This window comes from Eleutherodactylus coqui, chromosome 5 (assembly GCF_035609145.1).
Source record: "Eleutherodactylus coqui strain aEleCoq1 chromosome 5, aEleCoq1.hap1, whole genome shotgun sequence".
NCBI classification, from domain to species: domain Eukaryota; kingdom Metazoa; phylum Chordata; class Amphibia; order Anura; family Eleutherodactylidae; genus Eleutherodactylus; species Eleutherodactylus coqui.
Window position 1 is genome coordinate 211,738,566 of NC_089841.1, and position 25,742 is coordinate 211,764,307.

General features: G+C 44.5%; 1 protein-coding gene across 1 annotated transcript; it reads right to left on the minus strand.

Annotated features, from left to right (window-relative positions):
- Positions 1–1,228: 1,228 nt before the first annotated feature.
- NMRK1 (nicotinamide riboside kinase 1) lies at positions 1,229–24,332 on the minus strand. The gene is made up of 9 exons (XM_066604157.1): positions 24,240–24,332; positions 20,721–20,767; positions 16,866–16,956; positions 15,234–15,282; positions 12,121–12,274; positions 8,402–8,473; positions 6,280–6,386; positions 4,965–5,033; positions 1,229–3,353 (listed from the first exon to the last, which is right to left on the minus strand). The coding sequence occupies exons 1-9, from the start codon at positions 24,321–24,323 to the stop codon at positions 3,334–3,336; spliced, it is 693 nt and encodes a 230-aa protein (XP_066460254.1). The 5' UTR covers positions 24,324–24,332; the 3' UTR covers positions 1,229–3,333.
- Between the last annotated feature and the right edge of the window lie 1,410 nt (positions 24,333–25,742).

A 25,742-nucleotide genomic window follows, 5' to 3' on the forward strand; every position in this document is an offset into this window, starting at 1 on the left:
TGAAGGAGTCATCACTTCAAGGAGGGGGCTCATGGTCATCATACCCCCCTCCTCCTCAGTAAGTGTAACTCCTATATTTTCTTTGACAGATCACTATTTGTGATTTCACACTATTTATTGAGCGCAGAAATTTTTGCTTGCTGACAGCTCTTTTGTATTTCATTTCTTTGGGATCACTCTCTTATGAGAGACCCCAGTTATTTCTGCAGCTCTCCCCCGGGCATTGGAGGATTAAAATAGTGTTGATTTCCACTGCATGTCAACCTTGAGGCGCTATCTGGTTTACCTTCTTGCTAGTTAATTAATGGATAGCTGCAGAGGGTGCGCTAAAAGGGCAGAGGAAATGTGCACTCACTGCTGGAGACACAGACACCCAAACTGTGGGAGCCGGTATGCTGTAAAAACCATGTGCGTGAGTAAAAGAAAATCTACACTTGGACTTGTTTTCCCCTAAATGAGGAAAATTGGCTTCTAACTCATTGGTTTTTTTTGCCTTCCTCTGGATCAACATTGGGGAGGTAATAGGCCTAACTAAATGGACATATGTCTATTTTCAGCTTAACATACTATGAGCCAGACAGGCAGATGTGGTGTAATCACCTGAAGAGTCTGATGTCTGTATAGCTGCACTGCACATTGCATCTTGAGTTTGGAAAGTCCATGACCCAGCAGCTTGCATTGAAGGTGTGACCTCTGGTACATGAATCTGGGTGATCCCAAGCTAATTCTCTTATACAGTGCAGTGAGATGACTTGTGCAGGAAGCAGACAGCTCCATTCTCATTATAGTGGTCAGGCTTGGCATTACGAGTAGCTGAACTTTTTCTAATGTGGATTCACACTGACGCTAATCTGCATCTGCGGACATCCACGTGAAAAACCATTACATCCGCAATCTCCCGCAAATGGTTTCTGCAGGTCTCCCACTGTGGAAATCCGCATGTTGAATCTGATCCGCCCGTGGACATGAGCCCTAACTTTCCCTAGCTCTTATTCTTTTTCTTAAATCCACCTATTTGACCTGGTTCCTGATACGCTGGTTCCACTTAACTACCCCATTTCTCTGAAAATAAGCCATACCCTGAAAATAAGACATAGCATGATTTTCCAGAATTTGAGGATGCAAAATGATTTTTCAGGCTTTTTGAGGATGCTTGAAATATAAGCCCTACTCCAAAATTAAGCCTTGTTAACAGTTTATTAAAAAAGTCAATTTAAATAGTGTCCAGGCAGCTATACATGTAAAAAAGGTAAACCTTTTTGAACCAAAATTAATATAAGACACTGTCTTATTTTCGGGGAAACGCGGTATTATATTTCTCAAATTACTACAAGGCTCCCTGGACTACGACCGGAGGCAAATCCATTTATCATAAAACCATTTGTGTTATACATGAAAGGTTAATCATGATACAGTTGTACATCTGTTCACACGCATGTATCTTTTCAGATGGCTAGGTAGAGCTCGGCTGGACAGGATGAACTTTTGTTTTTAGCCTCGTTTCTCTTGGGTCAACAAATATGACACGAATATGAGATTTGTTTATTTCTTTGTCGAAATTATTATAGTTTATGTATAATTAAAAAAAGTTTGCAATAAAAACAAAAAAAATATATGCAAGGACTACAGGCAACTTTGGTACCTTAAGCACTGAGTCAGGGCGGTTGCACATCTATGCTCAGGGTTACGCTTTTTTGCTCCGTTCAGGGAGCAGGAAAGGGGAATCCCAGCAGCCAAATGGATCAGTTTTTGGACGGACCCCATTGACTATAATGGGGTCCGTTCTCTTTCTGCTCGGCTTATGCATGGAAGAAAAAGTGCTGCATGCATCGCTTTTTCTTCCAATGATTTGAACCGGATCTGTGACCGAACCTCACTGAGGTTTAAATGGATTTTCCAAGCTTTCAAAAACTAAATAATTGAGCTGCATATGCAATACCATAATTAAAAAAGCTCATACTCCCCTTTTAATGTTACTGCTGCTTCAGCACTGCTGGTATTCGGATGTCCGCTGGTCTCTGCCTTCATTGCTGAAGCTTAAAGGGGTTGTCCCGCGGCAGCAAGTGGGTCTATACACTTCTGTATGGCCATAATAATGCACTTTGTAATATACATTGTGCATTAATTATGAGCCATACAGAAGTTATAAAAAGTTTTATACTTACCTGCTCCGTTGCTAGCGTCCTCGTTCCCATGGAGCCGACTAATTTTCGCCCTCCGATGGCCAAATTAGCCGCGCTTGCGCAGTCCGGGTCTTCTGCAGTCTTCTATGGAGCCGCTCGTGCAGAATGCAGGCTCCGTGTAGCTCCGCCCCGTCACGTGCCGATTCCAGCCAATCAGGAGGCTGGAATCGGCAATGGACCGCATAGAAGAGCTGCGGTCCACGGAGACAGAGGATCCCGGCGGCCATCTTCAGCGGTAAGTATTGAAGTCACCGGAGCGCGGGGATTAAGGTAAGCGCTCCGGTGAGCTTTCTTTACCTCCCTGCATCGGGGTTGTCTCGCGCCGACCGGGGGGGGGGGTTGAAAAAAAAAAAAAACCCGTTTCGGCGCGGGACAACCCCTTTAAGCCAATTACTGCTTGCAGCAGTGAAGTCAATAGGGACTGCACCTGATAACTGCACCCACTGATCGCCCGGAGGGGTACCGGCTAGCACAGCATAGCTTCCGTAACATTAGCACAGACCGGAGAGGGACCGTGGACCAGCAGTGCTAAAGTGGGAGATCATTTAACCCTTTCCAATCCACTGTCTGACCTCTGAAGACATTATGATTTAAGGCTGTACAGCTCCGATATTGGAAGACGTCCGTCAGGGTTCTCTTACTGTATATTGCCAGCCTCTCTGCTGTCGGGGCCTATCCAACGTGTCACCTCATGCTGTACTGGCTTTAGCCAGGAGATAGCGCCGCTGTATAACAGCAGAAAAAGAGTAAGCCCCCTAGGAAAACCAGGATACAAATTGGATTGGAAAGGGTTAAAAGTGGAGTATTGGCTTTGTCTCTTCATTATATTATCCATTATATAGCTACCAGTTTAGTCTTTTAAAGCCTAGAAAACCCCTTTAACCCTTTCACAGTTTCACTGTCTGTTGCATTTGATTGATTTCATTGAGAGATGTATGCAAATTTTCATTTACACCACTTCTATATGAAAATATATTTTGAGACAAGACAGGGAAAAAAATGTGTCAGAGTTGGTTGTACGACCTGGATGCAACAAATGCCGCTGTAGCCTTATAGAACATAAGTCATTGCCTGGTCTATAGCTCGGCACAAGCTTCTTTATGTCTTTTGGTCCATGGGTTCAGTTGGCCTTCAGTTTCTCAGAAACATCTTAGGACGTACAATGAAAAGCTGTAAAAAAATATATACATATTGTCACTTTCAGTTCAATAACCTCCTTACAATGATGGTATCTGAAAATCATTGTCAATGTACAGAACAGTCTTATTTACATCTAGAGGATGGAAACATGAACAGAGCAGAGAAATCGAAGAGCAGAGATCTTGAAACAAAGTATATCAAACAGTTGAAAAACTTTTCCTTGTATGTAGACTATACAGGACTGGACACCCTCTACAGGAATACAATGTAATGTGGTATCAGAAGGAGTATGAGCCCAAGAGCCGCATGCAACCCTCTGGTTATTCTTTTCCATCTGTGTACTCTACATACTGTACATGGCTCTAAGGCTGGACACCCACTGGCGATATTTTCTATCTTGCGCTGCGAGACCAAGTGAAAAAATTCGCCTCGCAGTGCAAGAAAGACACCAGAATGAGACCGGGATATCGCCAGTCTTTTCAATGGGGCCAGCGGCAGCAGCCAGCGCTAGCCCCATTGAAAAGATATGGAGAATACCACGGACATCTGCCACAGCTGAAGTTTCCTTCATCCCCGCTGCTGCCGGTCCCATTGAAAGCAGTGGTTTCTGGCAAGCCCCGCAGTATGATTATCGGGGAAGGGCTTGAAATATAAGCCCTTCCCTGAAAATCATCAATAAGTGGTAAAAAAAGTTTTTAAAAAATTACTCACCTCTCCGCCGCTCAGACGCGTCCTCCGGCTGGCTCCCCGACACTGCTGTCCAGCACTTTCAGCAGGCGGGGATATAAAAATCATACTGCAGGGTTTGCCAAAAACCACTGCTTTCAATGGGACCGGCAGCAGCGCCGATATCATTGAAAGCAATGGGATAGCATGCTACACTTCTGCCACAGCTGTAACTGCTGTGGCAGAAGTCCGCGGTATTCTCCCTATCTTTTCAATGGGGCTAGCGCTGCTGCCGCTGGCCCCGTTGAAAAGACTGGCGATATCCCGGCGTCATCCCGGTTTTTTCTCGCACTGCGAGGCGAGCGTTTGCACTTGCTCTCGCAGCGCAGTGGAGAAAAAAACGCCAGTGGGTGTCCGCCCTAAGACATATAGCGTGGCAATGCTGCTTAGTAATATCTCCAGACCCCAGATTTCCAGTTTTCTCTTTGTGTGCAAGTCTTTAGCATTTTAAAGAGATTTTCCCACTATACACAAATGTTGCCCCATTGACCATATCTGCCATAAATGTTTGATTGGCGACATCATTGACAGTTGAGGATCCACCGGTCCAATGTCAGAGGTCTTGTGCCCCCAATTTGCAGCAGATAGGTTGCTGTGTCTGCCTACCCACCCTCCATCGGAGTGATAAGGAAACAGATTACCCTTTACCCGTTTCTGTATCTCCTATATACTATAGTGGAGAGCGATAGTATACACATATGACTGCCTCTCCTTTGCAAAAAGATTAGCAATGGACAGTGGATGTAATGTGCTGCTTTAAATCAACCCTCTGGTCCCTGACAAACCAAGATGCCCACATTGCTTCTCTGACTACCTGACACTACATGCTTCTCGGATTGGCAGGTGCTGCTCACATGGGCCTATTCCTGTAAAGGTAGCAGTGCTACAAATAATATATATAACTAAGTAACTTACCAACTCTTTTAATGTCAGAATACACACAGCAGAGCATTTCTTCTTTTGTATTAGTGCCATCTAAAAAAACTATGAAAGGCGAGATAAAAAGAATGTTAATAGTTATTTATCATAGAAGACGGAAGGTTGATATTAGCTGTAGAGGTATGTGACTAAATGTACACTGACCGATCGAGCCCATTTACATTCTGCAGGCAGGGTATACATGGAGCGCACGGTACAGATGACAAATCTGGTAATGGTGCACCTAGAACACACCAGCTCCCTGCACAGAAAATGGGTTAGGGCTGCTGCCCACAGACGGATGTTTGCTGTAGAATCCACGGCGGGCGTCTGCACCGCGGATCCGCAACAAATAGCGCCCCTAGCATGCTTTGGGAAATCGATTCTTCCTCCACACTTGCGGTTTCCGCAAGCAAAGGAAAAATTGCAGCATGTTCTATTTTTTTCGTGGATTCCTGCGGATGGCTTCCATTGAAGTCAATAGAAGCCGTCTGATCCGCGGCCCTTCCGCAATGACATTGCAAAAAGGTCGCGGATTCAGCATCATCGCTAGGGGATGACGTGGGAAATGCAGGGGATTAAAAAAAATAATTTGTACTGTGCATGTCTGACGGTGAGCCGTGCGGACCATCCGCAGTACAGATGAAAATGAAACTTAACCAGGTACACGTGGGCGCCGCTGCTGGCAAAGTCTGATTCTGCATGCAGAATCTGGCTCTGCAGTGTGCAGGCGGCTTTAGGCTTCATACGCACGGGCAGATTTGAATTGTGGAACCTGCACAGGGGCGCCCGCGCGGGAGATCCACAAACCAAGCCGTCCATAGGGAGACATGGGCGCCCGCTTTAAAGCATGCGGGAAGAAATCGCAGCATGCTCTATTTTCCTGTGAATCCCACAGGGACGGCTTCCATTGAAGTCAATGGAAGCCGTCCGACCCGCAGCTGTCACTGTGGACGTGCCGCGCATCTACGGGAAAGCAGGAGACTAAAAAAAAGTGGCACTGCGCATGCGCTGGGCACGTCAGCTTTTGCACCCGGTCATGTTCGCCGTGCTGAAGAAAGAAGATCCGGTCGCGACAGAGGAGACCCGCGCTGGATCCGGAGTGGTAAGAACCTGTCTTGTCTGCAGGCATGGGCGAATTCCGCTGCGGGATTCAGCAACGGAATCCGTGCATGCCCGTGTGCACGAGGCCTTAGGAGGATTATCTTCTCCTCTGTCTTCATAGTGAATTCAAACTAAAAGTTATTCAAAATATTGCAATTCCTTTTTATTTATCAACGCCTATACATGTAATAGTCTGGACAACTCGTACCTATTTCCCTTTGAAGCTTGTCCATTTCTTCTTTGTGCTTTATATACATGGGCCACACATGTCCATCAAAATATCCTGGAGGATCTGGAGGTTCATAAACCCGTTTGCTGTTTAAAGGACATATTTATTACTTTTCAGTAGAGTTCAGCGACTCAACAGATTATACTGTATTTTACATTCCGGACCGCCCACCTCCATTCACAATTACCAGGCAGCATTTATAAGTGAATGACTGCCTGTTTACACGGAACCATGCGTCATTCAGTTTTGGACAATGTCCAAAAACTTCACTTTGAGCTGAAATGGGCGGTCCTATCAGTGATTGACAGCTATCTGTACATGATGGTACATACAGTAAGGGCTGTCAGTGACTGATAGCTCCGCCCACTGGACTGTTTAGCTCAGAATGTGCAGAGATATAAATGAATAATACACAAGTTATACTGAATCTTTCCCCATAAAACTATATATCAATCTGGTCAGCTCCTCCTGCGCTATAACATACTGCCTGCAGTTTAGATAGCCCATTTGAGCTGACAGACTCCCTTTTAAAGCATCATCCCTATAATCCTGATCTTGCCCCATCGGACTATCACCTGCTTAACCCTTGACAGAAGCCCTAAGAGGGCAAAAGAGGTGAAGACAATGGAGCATTCATAGCTCACAGTTCACCCACATTTTTTAATGAAGTAATAGTCCCCCTGCACATGGGCGGAAATTCCGTGGTTGGATTTCCTGCAAAATTTCCACCCATGCCCGCTGCCATAGGATTGCATTAGATAATGGAATCCTATGCAGACAGTTGTGATTTGACCGTGTGAAAACGTGTGCGGTAAACAAATGCGATGTGTCCTATTTCTGTGCGAGCCTCACAGAGGCCCGCACAGAAATGTCACTAGTGACGCGCCAGCTCCTCTCTGCGCATGTGCTGGCTGGGCGGCAGCTGGCACATAGGAGAGCGGTGAGACTCCGTGAGCAGGCGAGTCACTGCAGGAGCACGGGTCGGATCCTGCTGCGAGAATTCTCACAGCAGGGTCTGACCCGGCCGTCTGCAGGAGGCCACACAAAAGGTTGTTGAGAGATGGCCGAAGTATGTTGAAAATCAGGGAGATTATGTTGAAAAATAATGTATTTGTCTGAAAGCTGATTAAAATAAATTCTACAGCCAGAGTGCGGATAATTTTTGACTCATCCTCATACATATGTTAATTCTTAGTGGAGCCTCCACTGCCCCTAATGACATCAGATACTTTCTACTAACGTCTGATACACTTCACCTGGTATTTAGTTCCATTCATCCTGCAAACATAGGGCATGTTCTCTCAAAGAAGCAGCATCCGCCCATCTACAACGGTGCATGGAGTGTCGTCATTGGACAGCTGAGCAGTGGAAGAACGTTTTACAGAATGACGAATCACGCTACTCCATATTTACATGAGATGGATGTACTGGGATGTGGAGGAGGCAGGGGAATGCCTTTTGCATGAGTGTGTTGTGCCAACAGTTTAGCTTCATTATGTTCTGGGAATATTTTACGTGGCATGGTTTGTCCCGTTGGTTGTAATGGCAAGAACCATGAACACGGAGGTGTAGCTTGACATTTTAGACAATAATGTGCTGATGACAATGTGGCAATACTCTGACCATGGTTAGCAAGACTTCCAACAGGACAATGCGTCTAGTCACAGATCCAACGCCGCATTGGTTTAATGCTATGGATATTTCACAATTGGACTGGCCTGCACGGAGTCCCAACCTGAACCCTACGAAACAGCTATGGGACGAACTGGGATGTTGGGTCAAGAAATATAAACAGCGTCCATTTTATTTGAGAGTACTCACCAGACATTTGCAGGATGAATGGAGGGAAATACCAGCTGAAATGTATCAGACGTTAGCAGAAAGTGTGCCATGGAGAGTATATGATGTCATTAGGGCCAAAACAGGCCCCAATAAGTATTAACATATGTAAATAAATACTTCTTTTCATTCTTGCTCAAGTATCCCATTACTTTTGGTAGAATAGAGTAAGCTGCTGTTGATGTCCAAACAACATTTCAGATTCTATCAGAGTATAATTTGTGAGAAGGTAAATAAAATGATGATCATAGACTTCACATACCTTCTCCTCTTCTTACATTCCTCATAAGGAACAGTTAGGAAATACCTTCGGTCAAACACATCATCCAAAGGCCTAAAACAATAATCCATAGTTTATTTCCACGTATCAAAATAGCCAATCGTCTGAAATCCTTATCGGCGACCAAAAACTATTATTTTCATTCATTTCAAAGTAATCTGTAGCCTAAAAGGAAATTAGTATTCTCCCTGGGGGGGTGTCACTACTGCACTTGGGGCCGCTGGGGGGGTGTCACTACTGCACTGGGGGCCACTGGGGGGTGTCACTACTGCACTGGGGGCCGCTGGGGGTGTCCCTAATGCACTGGGGGCCGCTGGGGGTGGGGGGGGCACTATTATCTCTGGGGCCGCTGTGGGTTGGGGGTCACTATTACCTCTGGGGCCGCTGTGGGGTGGGGGTCACTATTACCGCTGGGGCCGCTGTGGGGTGAGGGTCACTATTACCAATGGCGCCGCTGTGATGTGGGGGTCACTATTACCACTGGGGCTGCTGGGGTGATGTCACTATTACCGCTGGGGTATGTTTACAGGTGGTGGAAATGGGCAGGGCTGTTTCAAAATAGACAGGGTGCAGATTTTGACTACTTTTTGGATGCGGAATTGCTACAGAAATTTCCGCTGAGGACATTCTGCAGTATTTCCGCATCCTAAAAGCAGTCAAAATGTGCTCCCTGTCTATTTTGAAGCGGCCCTGTCCTTTTTAGAACGATGGGGGTAAAATCATATGTAGTGATAAGCCCCGCCCCCTGACGTGTTGGCACTTTGCGATAAATAAGTGGGTTTTAGGTTGCAGTTTAGGCACTCGGTCTCTAAAAGGTTCACCGTCACTGCCCTATAGCATGCTAAGGGAAATCGATTCTTTCTGCACACTTGCAGAAACCAATTACGGTTTCCGCAAGTGGAGGAAAAATCGCAGCATGCTCCAATTTTTGCGGATTCTGTGTCGATGACTTTCATTAAAGTCAATGGAAGCTGTCTGATTTTGCGGCCCTTGCACAATGACATTGTGGAAAAGTTGCGGATTCTGTGTCATCGCCAGGCGATGACGCGTGTAAAGCGGTAGTTTAAAAAAAATCTGTACTGCGCATGTCCGACGTCAAACCGTGTGGACCATCCACAGTAAGACGCCACTGCTGGCCGAGCCAGTTTCCGCTGCGGGATCCCGCATGCTGGATCCAACCCCGTCATGTGCAGGAGGCCTTAGTGACTGAATTGGGTTTTTTTGTTTGTTTTTTAATATCATGTAAATGACAAATATTTTTAATTCTTTATAATCTTCCACAATTAATATGACATTTAATGGTGAGACAACACCTTCAAGATTTCAAAGACATGACAAGCAAAAAACTCTTTTTGGGTTGTTTTGGTGGCCGTTTTCCAACAGGTTGCAGTGGGGTGCTCACCAACTTAGACAATGAGTCCAAGAGGCACGGCCGCCAGATAACTCAGATACTGACCTTCTATGTATTCCCATATAGCCACTTTAAATGCAACATTCCATGCTTGTAAGTTTTAGTAATTAGATGGAAATCTATAAAAAATAAATATTGGATTTGTTTTTTTAAATTGTAGCTACATTTATTAAGAAACTTCCCCGGAGGCGGCCATATTGGAAACCTCCATGTCCTTTCTGTGCTGTCTGTGCGCTGCAGCTGACTATGTATACTTTATGGCAGATGCAATGATTGGGAGTTAATTGACAGAGAAAAATCAATAGCCCATTACAATATCAAGGAAGTGAGGACATAGAGCTCCCACTGCCAGAGCCCATGGAGTGACTGGAGAGACGTATACAGAGCCTGAACATTATATATATAATGTTACTATCCTGACTCATAAAGCTCCTTTTACAGGAAAATTTCTTGTTGGCACGCGTGCACGAGCCAGTGACATCACCGCTAGCTCATCCGCATCTTCTGTGCACAACTTTTTTTATTTTTCCGCCCACATCGTTGTGCAGGGGGCTCATTTGTTGTGAGACATCCTGTAGTTTGTGTTAGTACCATTTTGGAGTACATATGATCACTTTTTATTGCATTTTTATTTCTGGCATCCTTAATTATTATTCTTTAGACATGGTTCACCGTGCGGGGTAAATGATTCATTACTTTGATAGATTGGACTTTTACGGACGCAGCGATATCAAACATGTATTTTTGGTTTAGGATTTTGATTCTTTTATTTGGTCTAACCAATGACCTGTAAAAACACAGCTCATTAATTACAACTTACTGGTGGATGATCCGCAGTGTTTACGCCACGTGGAAACATACCCTATATGTTACATAAACCTACCCTTATAGTGTTCAGTCAGCATGCAGTCTGTAACAGTGATTGTGAAATAGTTACGCAATGACTTTTTTGTTCTTTTTATTAAGCAAGGTTAGTGGCGAGCCGACTAGATTAATTGTATGGGCAGATTTCCAAAAAATACAATACGACGGCAATTGGATTACATTATTCCCCATAACTGGAAAACCTTACGTGGCAGAAAAAAAACAGATATTCTATTTGAATGCAGCGCACTAAAGTTACTATAAGCCGCCTATCTGCTTATTGGTTACAAGAATTGTGTTGCCCAGTTGTTCACTTTCCCCGTTTGAACGATTCTTTGAATAATAATTGTTCCGTCTAAAAGCTCCCTTATTTAGGCATCCAGTCAAACAATACAGATGTCCTTAAATCCCTGTATCGTAACAATAATGTCTATGGGAGTCTATGGGAGCTTCCAGAGTATCTCGTCAAAAGAAAAGGCAAGACCTATCTTTTAATGTGCCGTATAAAATCTGTTGCTGTTTTTGGTCGCCGATGTGTTATTTTTCCCAGCGCAATTTTTTTTACACACCTAAAAATCGCTCATCTGAATGAATACATTGGAAGCCAATGCTTCAGGTGGCCGAAATTGTTTGATGCGGCTACAATAGCGGCGTATATACGGTTGTGTAAATAAGGCCTAAGAGAATGTTATTTAAGTACATCATTTTCTCATTAGGCGGGTCTCACACGACCGGATTTGTATTGCGTATTCCGCAATCGGCGTACGCGCTTTACGTGCAAAACGCAGGCATTGAAAGGTACGTAGTTTTGATTTTTCCTTCACACTTGCGTATATGAATTGCATATTCTGAGAACAGAAGAAAAATAGCCGCATGTTCTTATTTGCATCAGAATCCGTGTGGACAGCCTCCACTGATGTCAATGGAGGCGCCTAACCCACAGCCCCTATGAAATTAACATCACGTATGGGCTGCAGGTAACCGCATCATTGCTAAGCTAAAGCACGGGAAATAAAAACCAAGCATAAAAAAACTGTACTGCGCATGACCGCCTGCAAGCTTCTGCAGTACAGTAAACCCTTTCCAATCCACTGTCTGACCTCTAAAGACACTGTGATTGAAGGCTGTACAGCTCCGATGTTGGAAGACGTCCGGCGGGGTTCTCTTACTGTATATTGCCAGCCTCTTTGCTGTCAGGGGCCTATCCAATGTGTCACCTCATGCAGTACTGGCTTTAGCCAGCATATAGCGCCGTTGTATAATAGCAGAAAAAGAGTGAGCCTCCTAGGAAAACCAGGATACAAATTGGATTGGAAAGGGTTAATGGAGGTACGCAGGGTCCATGGCCTTATACTGCACACTCCTTTTAAAAATGCTGCACCATTGAAAAACAGATCAAGTGTTTAGATGGACTGGCAACACATACTTGTAGTTGTACAGGAGGAAGCCTTCAATTATCAAAAAGTGTACAGAATCATCATATTTTCCTTGTGAAGTTTTTGGCTGTTCCGCTCCTTTATGCTGTGTGATCCATGAAAGTACATCTGACATCATTGCTTCCATTTCTAAAGCCTCAAGCACTACAAAGATGGAAAAGTACTATGTATCAGCATTATAACATTATAAACGTATACTTCAGAGTCACAAACAAACCATTATGCACTATCCATAAAACGTGGTAACCATAGTTGATATTCTGGAAACTGAGAGAGTAAAGAAGCTCACAGTTGGGAGGTTGGGGGTCTTGGGAAAATTGCTTGATCATAATAATCAGATGAGATAAGTTACTAAGTTTCTTTCAAGACTGCCAACTAGAGATGAGCGAGCATACTCGCTAAGGGCAATTACTTGATCGAGCATTGCCCTTAGCGAGTACCTGCCCACTCGGAAGAAAAGATTCGGCTGCCGTCGGCGGGCGGGGAGCTGCGGGGGAAAGTGGGGAGGAACGGAGGGGAGATCTCTCTCTCCCCCCCGCTCCCCCCTGCTCACCGCCGCAACTCACCTGTCACCCGCGCCGGCAGCCGAACCTTTTCTTCCGAGCGGGGAGATACTCACTAAGGACAATACTCGCTCGAGTAATTGTCCTTAGCGAGTATGCTCGCTCATCTCTACTGCCAACCAATTTGATAAGCTGATGAACATCCTTTAAGTCCTTATTACCCAATTTGATTGGGCGCGGTCCTCTGGGTATACTGTGTACAGCCACTTAATCTTGGTATACAACTAGTTGTCCGGGGATCTTTCGCACTTCGTTTCCTTCCTTGCTCTTTCGGAGCTTCTCTTGTCGATACAATCTTCAACTTTACATTGTTCTTGAGTGATCAGCATACACTGAAGAGAGGCATGTACAGTATCTACTCATTCTGGAGGCTACATTTACCAATACTATTATTTGCCTTGTCGTTTTTTTTAAATATTTTTCATATTTGTGGCAATGCATTACGTAGACGTGAATTTTGCCATCTACTCCTTACATTATGGTTATATAGAAAGGTTGGAACAGTTTAGATATGATTTTTCTCTCCATATAAAGCAAAATAAAGCTCGTTATTTGTATAGCGCCAACTAATTCAACAGCGCTTTCACGTAATTTATTTATTTATTCCCCCCACCCCCACCAAGCTCCACTGGGTACTCCTTTTACCGACCTCGGAAGGATGGACTGTGATCCAGCTACCTGAATCAAGTGGGGATTGAACTTGCAACCTTAGACTGCATTCAGACGAACGTATATCGGCTCGGTTTTCACGCCGAGCCGATATACGTTGTTCTCGTGTGCAGGGGGGGAAAGATGGAAGAGCCAGGAGCAGGAACTGAGCTCCCACCCCCTCTCTGCCTCCTCTCCGCCCCTCTGCACTATTTGCAATAGGGAGAGGCGGGCCAGGGGCGGGGCTAATTCTCAGAACTTAGCCCCGCCCCGGGCCGCCTCTCTCCATTGCAAATAGTGCAGAGGGGCGGAGAAGAGGCAGAGAGGGGGCAGGAGCTCAGTTCCTGCTCCTGGCTCTTCCATCCTCCCCCCTGCACACGAGGACAACGTATATCGGCTCGGCGTGAAAACCGAGCCGATATACGTTCATCTGAATGCAGCCTACAGGTCATGAGCAAGAGCTTAGTACTGCATTTCTGCTGCCTTAGCACTCTGCACCACACGGGGCTAGATTTATATGTGTGTTCCCTTTAGGAAAACTGGCATTTTAATGAAATTACCTAAAACGTATGAAACCCTAAACAACAACAATGTTAATATTCGAGCTGATGCCCGTACAGCTAGAATGTAAATATATGTGGCCATCTTCAAGGGTTTGAACAATTACTACTTTGCCTGCTGAAAAGGCTGAAAAAAAAGAAACAAAAACATCTACTCTATCTTACAAAACCCTGCAGGGGAAAATAAAGTCATGTTTTTTAACTGTAAGAAAGACTGCTGCGGGTCCTTCTCTCTGGATTGACAATAATATGGGTCACCTGACTATGGTCGAGATTATCCCCACACTCAGGGAAGTGTGGCCACTGAATACCCCCACAATAACAAACCATCACCATCGTCCTCACATGTTGTCTCGTCACATTCCAGCCTGATTGACCTCTACTAGATCATTCATCACCGGCTCTGACCCTACAAATGGTTTTCTTTGATTGGCCAGCAGGCTGCAGACAGTGAGGAGCTTAGCTCATAATTCATAGTATCCTAAAGTGATTTGGATAAACTTTTTTAAAAGGGTCACTGGACCCCCAACAATTAGCTGTAATTTGAAGGAGATCCTTTCTGTTAACTCAGAATTTCCGAACATGTTATTCGAAAATGGGTTTTCTAAATCAGTCAATACATTTATTGTCACCATAAACTTGGTCTAGCTTGACCGATGTCTGCTTCAATCATAAAAATGCCCAACTAGTCAGGAGAGAAAAATGCAATCTGCTGGCAGCTGTTTGCACCGCTGGGCGTGTGTTTAAATACATGCTGGGCTCTGCAAACAACTCCTGCAGGCCCTTTTACATGCAAATGAAGATGATAAAGTATTAATGGCCATTAACACTTTATGCAGATAGATTGCAAAATCTTTCAGTTTTTCAGCCATTTGAAATATTATCTTTGCATGTAAGGGCCTTCAGCCAGAAGAGCAAAATGTGATTGTTCTCCGTCAGAGAATCCAAGTAGTCTTGTAGATATGATACGTTTTAAAGGCTAACAAAAAGACATAATGTTACAGCAAGGTTTCCAACCTACTTAGGGTTCTTCTTCAGGCTTAAGTGTTTTGTAGATTTGGCTCCCAAGCTTGAGCAAGTCGTATCCATTCATTCCTAGCACTGCAGGTCAGCCAAAGCACATTTTTTTATATAGTCATAGAACTACAAAGGGATTCCTAATATTCTCATCATTTGCAGTAATGAGTATATCGCCCCATATATAAATATGGTTTACATGCCATTTTCTGGATCGTTAAACCAAGCCCTTATAAGTTTATATACATGTACATACATGTACACATGATAATATGAGAAGCTCTGAATTATGACAGCAATAACATGAGTACTTACCATCAAACTGCTTAAATCCTCTTTCATCTGTTGCAACTTCTGCCTCTGGCTAAATTCAGTAATCAGAATATACCAGTTATATTTATGGTAATTACATGTTTTTTTTAACAAACACCATTAATTTCGAGGTTTCATAGACCAATCACAAATAATAAGATAAAGTTTGAAGATGAGGAAAGAGTTTGTTATTTAAAAAGGGTTGCCCGGGGCTTTAAGGACTTTTTGTATTGATGATCTATCCTTAAGATAGGTCTACAATAAATGGCCAGTGGTGGTATGCCGCTTGGGATCCTCACCGATCTGTTGATTACCAGCACTTCTGTCAATGTGGAGAGTGCAGGAGGCAGATAGCATTGTTTGTATTGCAGCGGCCCGATCTGGTACTGTAGGTACAGCTCCTATGGAATTCAATGGGTACTGTGCCTCCACAGGATATAAATTTTAGGTGACCAGCAGGTTGTTGATCTGGGTATACAGACAGGTAGGAACTATTAGAGGTTGATCCAGGGATTGGTTTGACTGCCATTAGGGAGTCGGGAAGGAATTTTTCCCCCAAAAGGGCTAATTGGCTTTTGCCTCTTTGGGTTTTTTGCCTTCCTCTGGATCAACAAAGAGGTGAAACAGGCTGAACTAGATGGACATTGTCTTTATTTGGCCTTACATACTATGTTACTACCAAACCAGATGGCTCTATCTACTTTCCAAGCTGTCCATACTGACAGCAGTGCTGCGAATGAGCGGATGGGTGAGGATTCCGAGCAGCACACCAACGCCGATCATTTAATGTTGACCTATTCTGAGGATTAATAAAATCCCTGAAGTCCCAGGCAATGGTTTCAAGAACTTCTAAGCATTATCCTAGTACTGTTAATGTTGTACTCTCAAATTTTCTTTTTCGTTTTTTTCATCCTCCCTTTTCAAGAGCTATAAACATTTTTATATTTCTGTCGACAATCCCTTAATTTTTTTTTCATTTATTGTGTAACCATCCCCGCAACCCCCAGTATATTATATCACAGCCCAATATCTCGCTCGCCAACATGCGATTTCCCCGCGGACACAAGGCGTTTTTATCTCAGAACCACCTCGCATCACGTTGGGGAAGTAGCGAGGATTGCGGAGTTTCTCCCGTTGGTTTCAGTAGTATTGCATCACATCACATGCACCTAGCACATGGCGCGATGCTACCGCTGGCCTCATTGAAAGCAATGGTCGATGCGATGTGAGGGCATGCCCAAAGATAGGAGGCACTGTGATTTCTTCCCCACATCATATTACGATGCAATGCGGGATGTAAGACAGGAATGCCATTTGCCCCAAGTCACAGGGTGGGCCGCGCCGTCCTCTTCCTACCTGTAGCATGACTGCGTACAGAGAGAGGGATGTCAGCCTTCATGCTGTAGACAGGGGGAAGCCGGCGTGGTCCGCCCCACGACTCGAAGCTCAGCTCCGAGTCAAACTTCAAAGTGTATTTATTCTGAAATGCTGCAGTGTTTCAGAATAAAACAGCCATGGGGGCAAAAGGCATCTCTGTCCCGGGCTCATGCTTCCCGTTGTTTGGATGGCATGAGCCTGATGACTGAATATCATTAAAGAAGATGGTTATGTCACTAGTATTAATCTCCATGATACCTTAAAATAGTTATCCTGGCTGATTAAACTGCAGTTGGGAAGTATTTCCAGTAGACTGTTGGCGAGTGTTGTTTTCCCACCATTTGTCACACTACCAAAAGAAATGGGAAATACATTAAAACCAGATATGTAACAATGACAAGTAACAAGCAACAAACGGAAGGAGATGAAGCAGAGTACTGTATTATCCAGGTATGTTAAAAGGAACCTGCCTCTAGCTTCATGCTGCCCGAACAACGGACAGCATGAAGTCCTTATGTGTGCCCACATTACAGAGGGGTAGGTTTAATTTTGAAACCGTGACATTTTAGAGAAAGTATACATTAAACAGCAGCCCGGAATGGAGGGGTGTGGAGTGTTTGAGGTGGTGCCCTGCCGACTACTCGACTAGATTGACAAGTCTTTCCGTAGTGAGAGACCTTTCGAGCAATCTAGCTAAGCTTGGTGGAAAGAAGCTGTCTCAATGACTCCCCCCTAGCCGGCTGCTTTTTAGAGTATGTTTTGTCTGAAATGCCACAGCATTTCAGAATACAATGTATTCCTCTGATGTAAGCACCTGTAAGGCGTTCCGTGATTCAGGCAGCATGAGCTTGAGATAGCTAGTTGAAAAGCATTACAGAAAACCTGTGTATAAGAATATGATTGTATTTACTGAATACAACAATGTCCACATCTTCAGTTTCTGAAAGTATACCTGTCTCGTCTGTCTCCTGAGATCTGTTGTACTGCAGGTTCCCTGTAGCTGTCCTGCTCTGGTATGAGAGATTGTGCAGGCTGGGCATGTGTGTGTCTCCAGTCAGCCAATCACTCTAGGTCAGTACACATAAGAGCTCTCTTCCCAGGTGTGCGTGTGTTCATCTTTCTCTGTTCTCATTCTCTCTGTGTGTTGTGTGAGCAGGTTCTATGTGTGGTGGCTACAAGAAAGGTTGTGTCTTGTGGTTTTGTTTGGTTATCTTGCTGGACTCTTGGTTAGTGTTGAGACTAGGGGTATTGCCGGGAGCTAGGACGTGGCCCACTAGCTTCCATATTTTGGCCAAAATGTCAACAAATACCTGGCATTTATAGTATTAACATCTGCTACTAATATTTGCATGCTGGCTGCCTTATGGTGTGATTTTGGCTCTGTGTATCTTCTTATCCCATCCAGTTGTCCCTGTCGGTGGTGGCATGTGTATGCATCCTAGCCTGTGTGTGTGGGTTCCTAGGGGCAGCAAGAGACCAGATCTGAATACCGCTGGGACACCCTTTATTGGGGCGATGTTGCCGCTCAGGTAGGTCCTTGGTCATCTTCCTTTGTTAATTGGTGGTTGTTTCATCTGGTGTTCCCTATCTCTGGTAATGTTCATGTGGGCCCAGCGCTCACTTGCCCACATGAACGTAACAATACCACAATGTTCCCCATAAGAATTCTTGAGAATGGTATTGCAACAGTTGGACAGATTTACTAAGCCTAACTAATAGTGTAAAGTTAGACCAGGCAGTCTGCTGGATAATAAATTAAATGCATCTTTAGACACTTTTGTCTTTTTTTAATGCCAACTGTTGGTTGGTTTAATTTGGTCCAAATTTGGACCAAAAATTTGGTGCACAATGCTGCTTTTAAGTCACTTATAAACACAGGACCACAGCATGGTGAGCTGTGGCAGGAGAAGCATCGCGGCAGCAGGAGGTGAGTAACGTATTTATTTTTTTTACATACATGGCATCCCTCTACTGCCACCAATAAATTGGAGAACTCCTCTTCCAGGTCTTTCAACCTGAATTAATATTAATGTAACCTGCATCTTCATTCTGTGCTATACTCAATAAAATGGGATTGTTTAAAAAAATATTTTATTTAAATAAGACCGGACAACTCTTTTCAAATACTGGGGGAGACTTACAAAGCAAACGAACCATACGGTGTGACAAAACCATTTCATATGGTTGCAGTTGCCTTTTCCATTATATGAACCCTCATGAGCGCTCCTTAAAGAGGTTGTCCGACATACATCTTCTCTGTAAAAATGAGTTTGCCATGTGCAAAACATAATAATGACACACTCCCCGCTTGTCCCCCACCGGAGGCTCCTGCTATCCTTGGTGACTTAATGTTTACATGCTACAGCCAGCCAATGACAGAGCTCAGCCGTCATCTCTGAACCTTACTATTGGCTGCAGCAGCGTGTTTATGGGACATTATTGGCTGACTGCAAACATTACGTCACCAGATAGACCCGAAGCGGCAGGTGGGGGCCACTGGGGAGTGTGTCTTTATTATGTTTTGCACAAGGCAAACTCATTTTTACAAAGAAGCTCTATCCCAGACAACCCTTTTAATGGTAAACCATAAAGAACAAAAAAGCTACTTTGTTCTCTCCTCTGTTATGGGGTCTCTGGGATATCTTTTCCCAACTCCAAAACTTATGTTGTGTTTGTATCCATTTCTGGGCTTTTTTATGTCTGTGGTCTGTGTTTCCTCTATATAATAATACAGCTGTGCATGTAATGTGCATCCAACCCTTTGATGCAGTCATGACTGCAACCCATGATCTATGGGATGCCCCTAAAGAGTTAAACCAAACCAGCGGGTACTCAACATTCTAGAAGAATCTAAAAGGAGGAGAGCTGCAGATAAATAAGGCTATCCTACCTGTTACAGCCTACAGCCTGCGACCGGGTGGAAAAATAGAGAGGTTTAGGGCTTATACCCACTGGCGTTTTATTCTCTCCTATGCTGCAAGAGCAAGTGAAAACAGTCGCCTCGCAGCACAAGAAAAACACTGTAATATTGCCAGTGTTTTCAATGGGCCAGCGGCAGCAGGGCTAGCCCCATTGAAAACATAGGGAGAATATCACAGACTTCTGCCGCAGCTGTGACGCTGCTGCCAGCCCCATTGAAAGCAGCTGTTTGTGGAAACACCTGCAGTATGATTTTCGGAGAAGGGCTTGAAATATAAGCCCTTCCCTGAAAATCATCATTAGCTGGTTAAAAAAAACCAAAAAAATTTACTCATCTCTCCACCGCTCAGATGCGTCCCCTGGCTAGCTCCCCTCTGCACTGCTGTCCAGCACTTTCAGCAGGCGGGGATTTAAAAATCCCCGCCTCCTGGAAGAGCTGTGCTGATTGGCTTAGCGCTCAGCCAATTACAGGCAGCGCTAAGCTATTCATGAATGAATGAAAAACCAAAAAAAATTTACTCACCTCTCCACCGCTCAGACGCGTACTCCGGCTGGCTCCCCTGCACTGCTGGCCAATTACAGCCAGCGCTTAGCTTTTATGAGGCGAGGATTTTTAAATCCCCGCCTGCTGAAAATGCTGGACAGAATGCAGGGGGGCCAGCCGGAGGACGCGTCTGAGCGGCGGAGAGGTGAGTACATTTATTTGTTTGTTTTTTTAACCAGCTAATGATAATTTTTCAGGGAAGGGCTTATATTTTAAACCCTTCCCTGAAAATCATACTGCGGGGGTTGCCACAAACCACTGCTTTCAATGGGGCAGGCAGCAGGGCTGACCCCATTGAAAGCAATGGGATAGCATGCTGGACTTCTGCCACAGCGGTCACAGCTGTGACAGCTGTGGCAGAAGTCCGCGGTATTTTTCCTATGTTTTCAATGCGGCTAGTGCTGCTGCCGCTGGCCCCATTGAAAATACTGGTGATTTTACAGCATTTTTCTTGCACTGCGAGGCGAGTGATTTCATTTGCTCTCGCAGCTTAAGAGAGAATAAAACGCCAGTGGGTGTCAGCCCTTAATGAGATAATCTTCAAGACATTGACAGCATACAGTATAATGGTAAAAATAGGTAAAGAGCTATGAGTACAGCCTAATAAACACAGGCACACATCTGCCTTCTGATTACAGAAGAACACTTACCCACCAATTCCAACAATGAACGTTTTCATGGCGGCTCTTCTTGGGTTCTACGATAAAACAATACAGGAATTCCTCACTTTAGGAACAGTTTACAAACATTTTATCAATAAGAAAAGGACATCATTGTAAAATGGAGCTGTAGACTTAGGAAAGCCCATAATAAATCAATACATTTAGTTTTCATTAGCTTTTAGTTTACTGTCCCTTTAATTTGTCGAATGATAGAAATCAGTCAACATTGGCATGCCTCCACAGCGGATGGCTACGGGGTTAAATAGTGAGCGATCACTTTATTACAACGACAACACTTTTTTTTTTCAGATGGGACTGAAGGACCCCAGTGGACATTTAAATATTTACCAACTCTAGTCTCTTGAGAAATCCGGTGACTCTAAGATCAAAGCTGGTCTACAGTGTGAGCCGGCTGTGACAATGGCATGACCTTGGCTGATTGCTGATGTGTTTACTGTGCAATCATCCAAAGGTTTATTACCGCTCAGTTGGGGGAAGGAGGGATCAACCCTCTATGTGACCTTCATGTTTGAGTGTGTGACTGATATATAGGTAAGACAATGTTAGGGCCCATTTGCAATGAGCACCAATCAACATAGAATGTCGACTGGCCCTTGTTCACACATGACTTCTTAGAGCTGTGATTGGTCAGCTGTACATCCTCCCGTTCACACCAATAGATATATAGTTGACCAATGATCTTTCTTTTGCCAGTATAAACATGTGTTTGCACATTTACATGTCCCAGTATCAGGGAAATTAATGTTCATGCCCAATAATAGGCCAGTGTTAACCCTTTGCAATCCAATTTTGGATTCAGGGTTTCTTAGGGGGCTTTTGCTTTCTGCCATTATACAATGGCGCCATCTGCTGGCTAGAGCCAGTACTGTGGTATGGGACATGCTGGAGAGGCCCCCGACAACAGAGCAGCCAGTAATATACAGTAAGAATACCCTGCCGGACGTCTTCCGACATCGGAGCTGTACAGCTCCGATCAGAATGTCTTCAGACATCAGACAGTGGATTGGAAAGACTTAATGCACCTTAATCAAGACTCCTTTATTAATACTCTACCTGTACGTCTCCTTAAGTTCTTGTCCTTTAGGCTAACTGCACCCGGGCGAGCTCGATATGGGGCCGCGAATTACAGCCACATATAGTGCTTCCTGCCATGTTAATAACCCGTGGATGTGAGGCATTTTTATGCCAAAACAGCCCCACATCACTTCGGTGAAGAAAGAATAGGGTGTATATTTTTTGCAAGATTTGCGCATCTCACGACGCACAAATCTGGTGCGATTTTCTCGCCCATGTGAAGGCAGCTTTAGGTAGATGGTTAAATTGTCACTAACATTTCAAACAACTTATGTTAATATTACAGCCAATGCAATAAATGGGAAGTGATATTTTTGTGCTAAAAATGCCTCTAAGGTGCTGGACACTAGGGGGCTCCCTTCCTTCTAATTTACTGTTCATTGCCTATTGTCAAGTGATGCCCATCTCCTCTCTGTAGATTACAGACAGTTAAGGAGCAGATTTTGCAGTTTTCTCTGCGCACAATACATGGAGCATATCATAACAACCAGACTCCTTCCAACAGTTCAGAGATAACTGAAAATCAAAGAAACAGCCTGCAGAAAGGGAAAATGGTGATAACTACAGGATAAAAGTCATATAATAGGTAGAAATAGTATTATTCGTCATGTGTACACACGACAGCTTATTCAGAGGTTAGGTATGCTTTAAATGGGTTGTCCCATGAAAAATATTGTTTATAGATGAATCTAGACTATTATGATAGACATTTGTTGTATTTATATTTAAACATGTTTCTATCCCCAGATATTCCAGGACTTATGTTAGAATAGCTCCACTTGCTGTTTGTATTCTTCTCCTTTCTGTGTCCGGATATCGAGACATGTAAGCAAGTCCTAGGCATTAAAGGGGTATTCCAGTGAAATACTATTGATGAGCTATCCTCAAGAGAGGTCATCAATAGTTGATCGGCTTGGGTCTGTTGCTCGGGACCCCGACTGATCAGCTGAGCAGGCGCATGCTGTCAGCACCACAATAACACAGAGGTCGGTGCGGAAGCCTTTGCGTTGACCTCCGTGTAGTGGCTGGTGATTGTAACTGCAGGCACGGCTCTCATTGAAATCAGAGGGAGCCGTGCCTGTAGTTACAAGCGCCGGCCACTACATGGGAGGTCGGCACGGAGACTTCCGCTCCAAATACATAGAGGTCGAAGCGGAAGCCTCCGTACCAACCTCCTTATAGTGGCCGGAGCTTGTAACTGCAGGCACAGCTCCCACTGATTTCAATGAGAGCAGTGCCTGCAGTTACAAGCGTTGGCCACTATATGGAAGTCAAAGAGGACGCTTCCACTCCAACCTCTATGTGATTGCGGAGCTGACAGCCTGCACCCACTCAGCTGATCGGTCAGAGTCCTGAGCAACAGACCCCGGCCGATCAACTATTGATGAGCTATCCTGATGATGGGTCATCAATAGCATTTCCCTGGAAAACCCCTTTAAACTTCAAATTAGTAGTGTTAGTACATTGCAGTCAGATTTGCAGTGGAAAGCCTGCCTCAAGACCGATGGAATGTGGTGCGGATTTTAAAGCAAGTTTTATTGCATATTCTATTGAGAAATAGAATTCTACAGCGAAAATAGTGATAAAATTGAAATTGTGTGAAATGGAATATTTTTGCAGCTTGTGGATGGGACTTTCAAAATCTCATCCACTTTGCTGCTACTGTAAATGCCCTAAGCAGAGGGTCTGCACGGCAAATCTGCCCTGTTTGGACCCCCCTAATGATAGCAGTAAGGTCTCCGACACACTAGCATTTTTTGTCCCGTGTGTCGGACATAGGGGGGGGGGAAACGGACGAAACGCGGACTCATAATATGCAATGAGGCAGACTACCGAAATTTTTCGCACAGACAGGGAATGCATAAGAAAAACTTATCATGCACCCTATACAGATGAGAATTGGGACATGCATACTTGTTAATGTTTACTGTTACTTTATGAACCTGAAGTCATCGCTTCCACATTGTATTTCTTCTGCACTCATAAAACATGATGAACACCTATAAGGCTTCCTATAAAACTGCTATAAATACTCAGGTATCTCAGACTCGCTAATTCGGCTTGACCATTCTTTGCTGGGAGGTTACCTTCTAATACTTGGAATTTCAACAAATCCCCAAAATAGTAAGAACAGGAATTTCTTGAGTAAGGAGACCGAGCGAACAATCCACCCTCTCTGCACGGCGGCGTGCCGCACGGACAGCAAACAGTCAATGCAAGGTCTTCAGCCAGGAGCAAATTCCAAAGCACACATATACTGAGAAATGAATGATCTGGATAAAAGCTGCCATTGTTTTTACAACACACACATGCAGAAAGCCTTTACTCAAAGTATATATATATATATACGGTCTCTACATGGAATAGTAAAGTCTGCATGGCATGCATTGGAGGAAGGCACCCCCTGTTTACCGTGTGCGCTCTTGCAGAACTGTCCTCTTTGTCAGCTGGGTGGGAGTGAACAGGACGAGCACACATGGTGAAGTGACGGATCATGTGCTTCTCCCAGCGCTGATGGGTGGAGATTTACTACAGGAGAGGGGAAAGAGCCTATGGATAATGAAGAATGCCATAATGCCGGCAGTATTAGCTCCATTTACTGAAGTCTATGCAAGGAGAGGAGTGTGACACTCTACCCCAGAAGAGAATAGAATAACATTGCCTTATATGCTCAAACAACAGCTCCATGCTATAATATTATTATTGGCAGTCGCAGCACTAATTATTAGGCGTGGGGACAATCTAATGATAATACAAATGTGGGCGGTAAAGGGAATGAAGCACTGCTGTTCGTTTTGTGAATTCTATGAGAGATGAGGGTCAAGGATAAGGACAAGACTCTACATGCGATTTCACTCACACTCCTAGGCTTAGGACTCTTGCACACTTGCGTTTTTCTTGCACGTTTTTTTTTCACGCGATATTGCTGCATTTTTTTTACGCGAATGTCAATTTTTGTGCGTTGCGTTTTTAACATTAGCAAGTCCCATTGACATTTGCGTTAAAAAAATGTAGCAATATCACGTGAAAAAAAGTGCGAGAAAAACGCAAGTGTGCAGGAGCCCTTAGGGTCTTTATACACAGAGCGAGAAATCGTTTGAACAAGCGAACAATAATTACGTAATATATTTGTTTGCTTTGAAATGTAGTCAGTTTATACACGCAGATAAGCGCTTAAGGCATCCTGCACACGGGCGGATTTGCATTGCGGAGTCCGCGGCGGGCGTCCCCCTCCACAGGAAATACAGCCCATAGTATTCAATGGCAAAATACCATTTCATCTCCATGAGCGGAAATCAATTGCGATTTTCCGTTCGCGGAGAATAGATCGTTGTATGCTGCGATTTTGTGCGGGTTACACACAAAAGCAATGGAAGCCGGCCGTCCCGCGGCACTTCTGCAGTGAGCACTGCGGAAGTATCACAGGATCCACGCCACTCCAGAGTGCCGGTGCCTACTGCGCATGCGCGAAGGAGTGTCGGACGGTAGATCCGCAGGGTGTGCAGGAGCCGCCGGACAGGTACACAGGGGTCACTGGGACAAACTCAGCTTCGGGAATCCCACATGCGGGCCCCCGTGTGCAGGAGGCCTAAAGGGGCACTAACTTTTTCAGGCAACTTCCTCTCCGACTAGTTTCTGTAAGGCCTGGCTTACACAAGCGTAATTCAATAGCGTATTACATGCGTGCACATAATAGGCGGTGAATGGAGTCAATGATTGTACATTGATTTTCATATTGCATATAATATGCGCATAAAAAAGAATGCAGCGTGTTCTATTTTACTGCGAATTACGTGCAATGGAGCCCTATTGTTCTCTATGGGCAGGTAATAGACGCTGTACATACACAATTACATTAGGTATGTGAGGCATTCGTACGCAACTGCGCTAAGTGTTAGAGCGGCGCCGGCACAT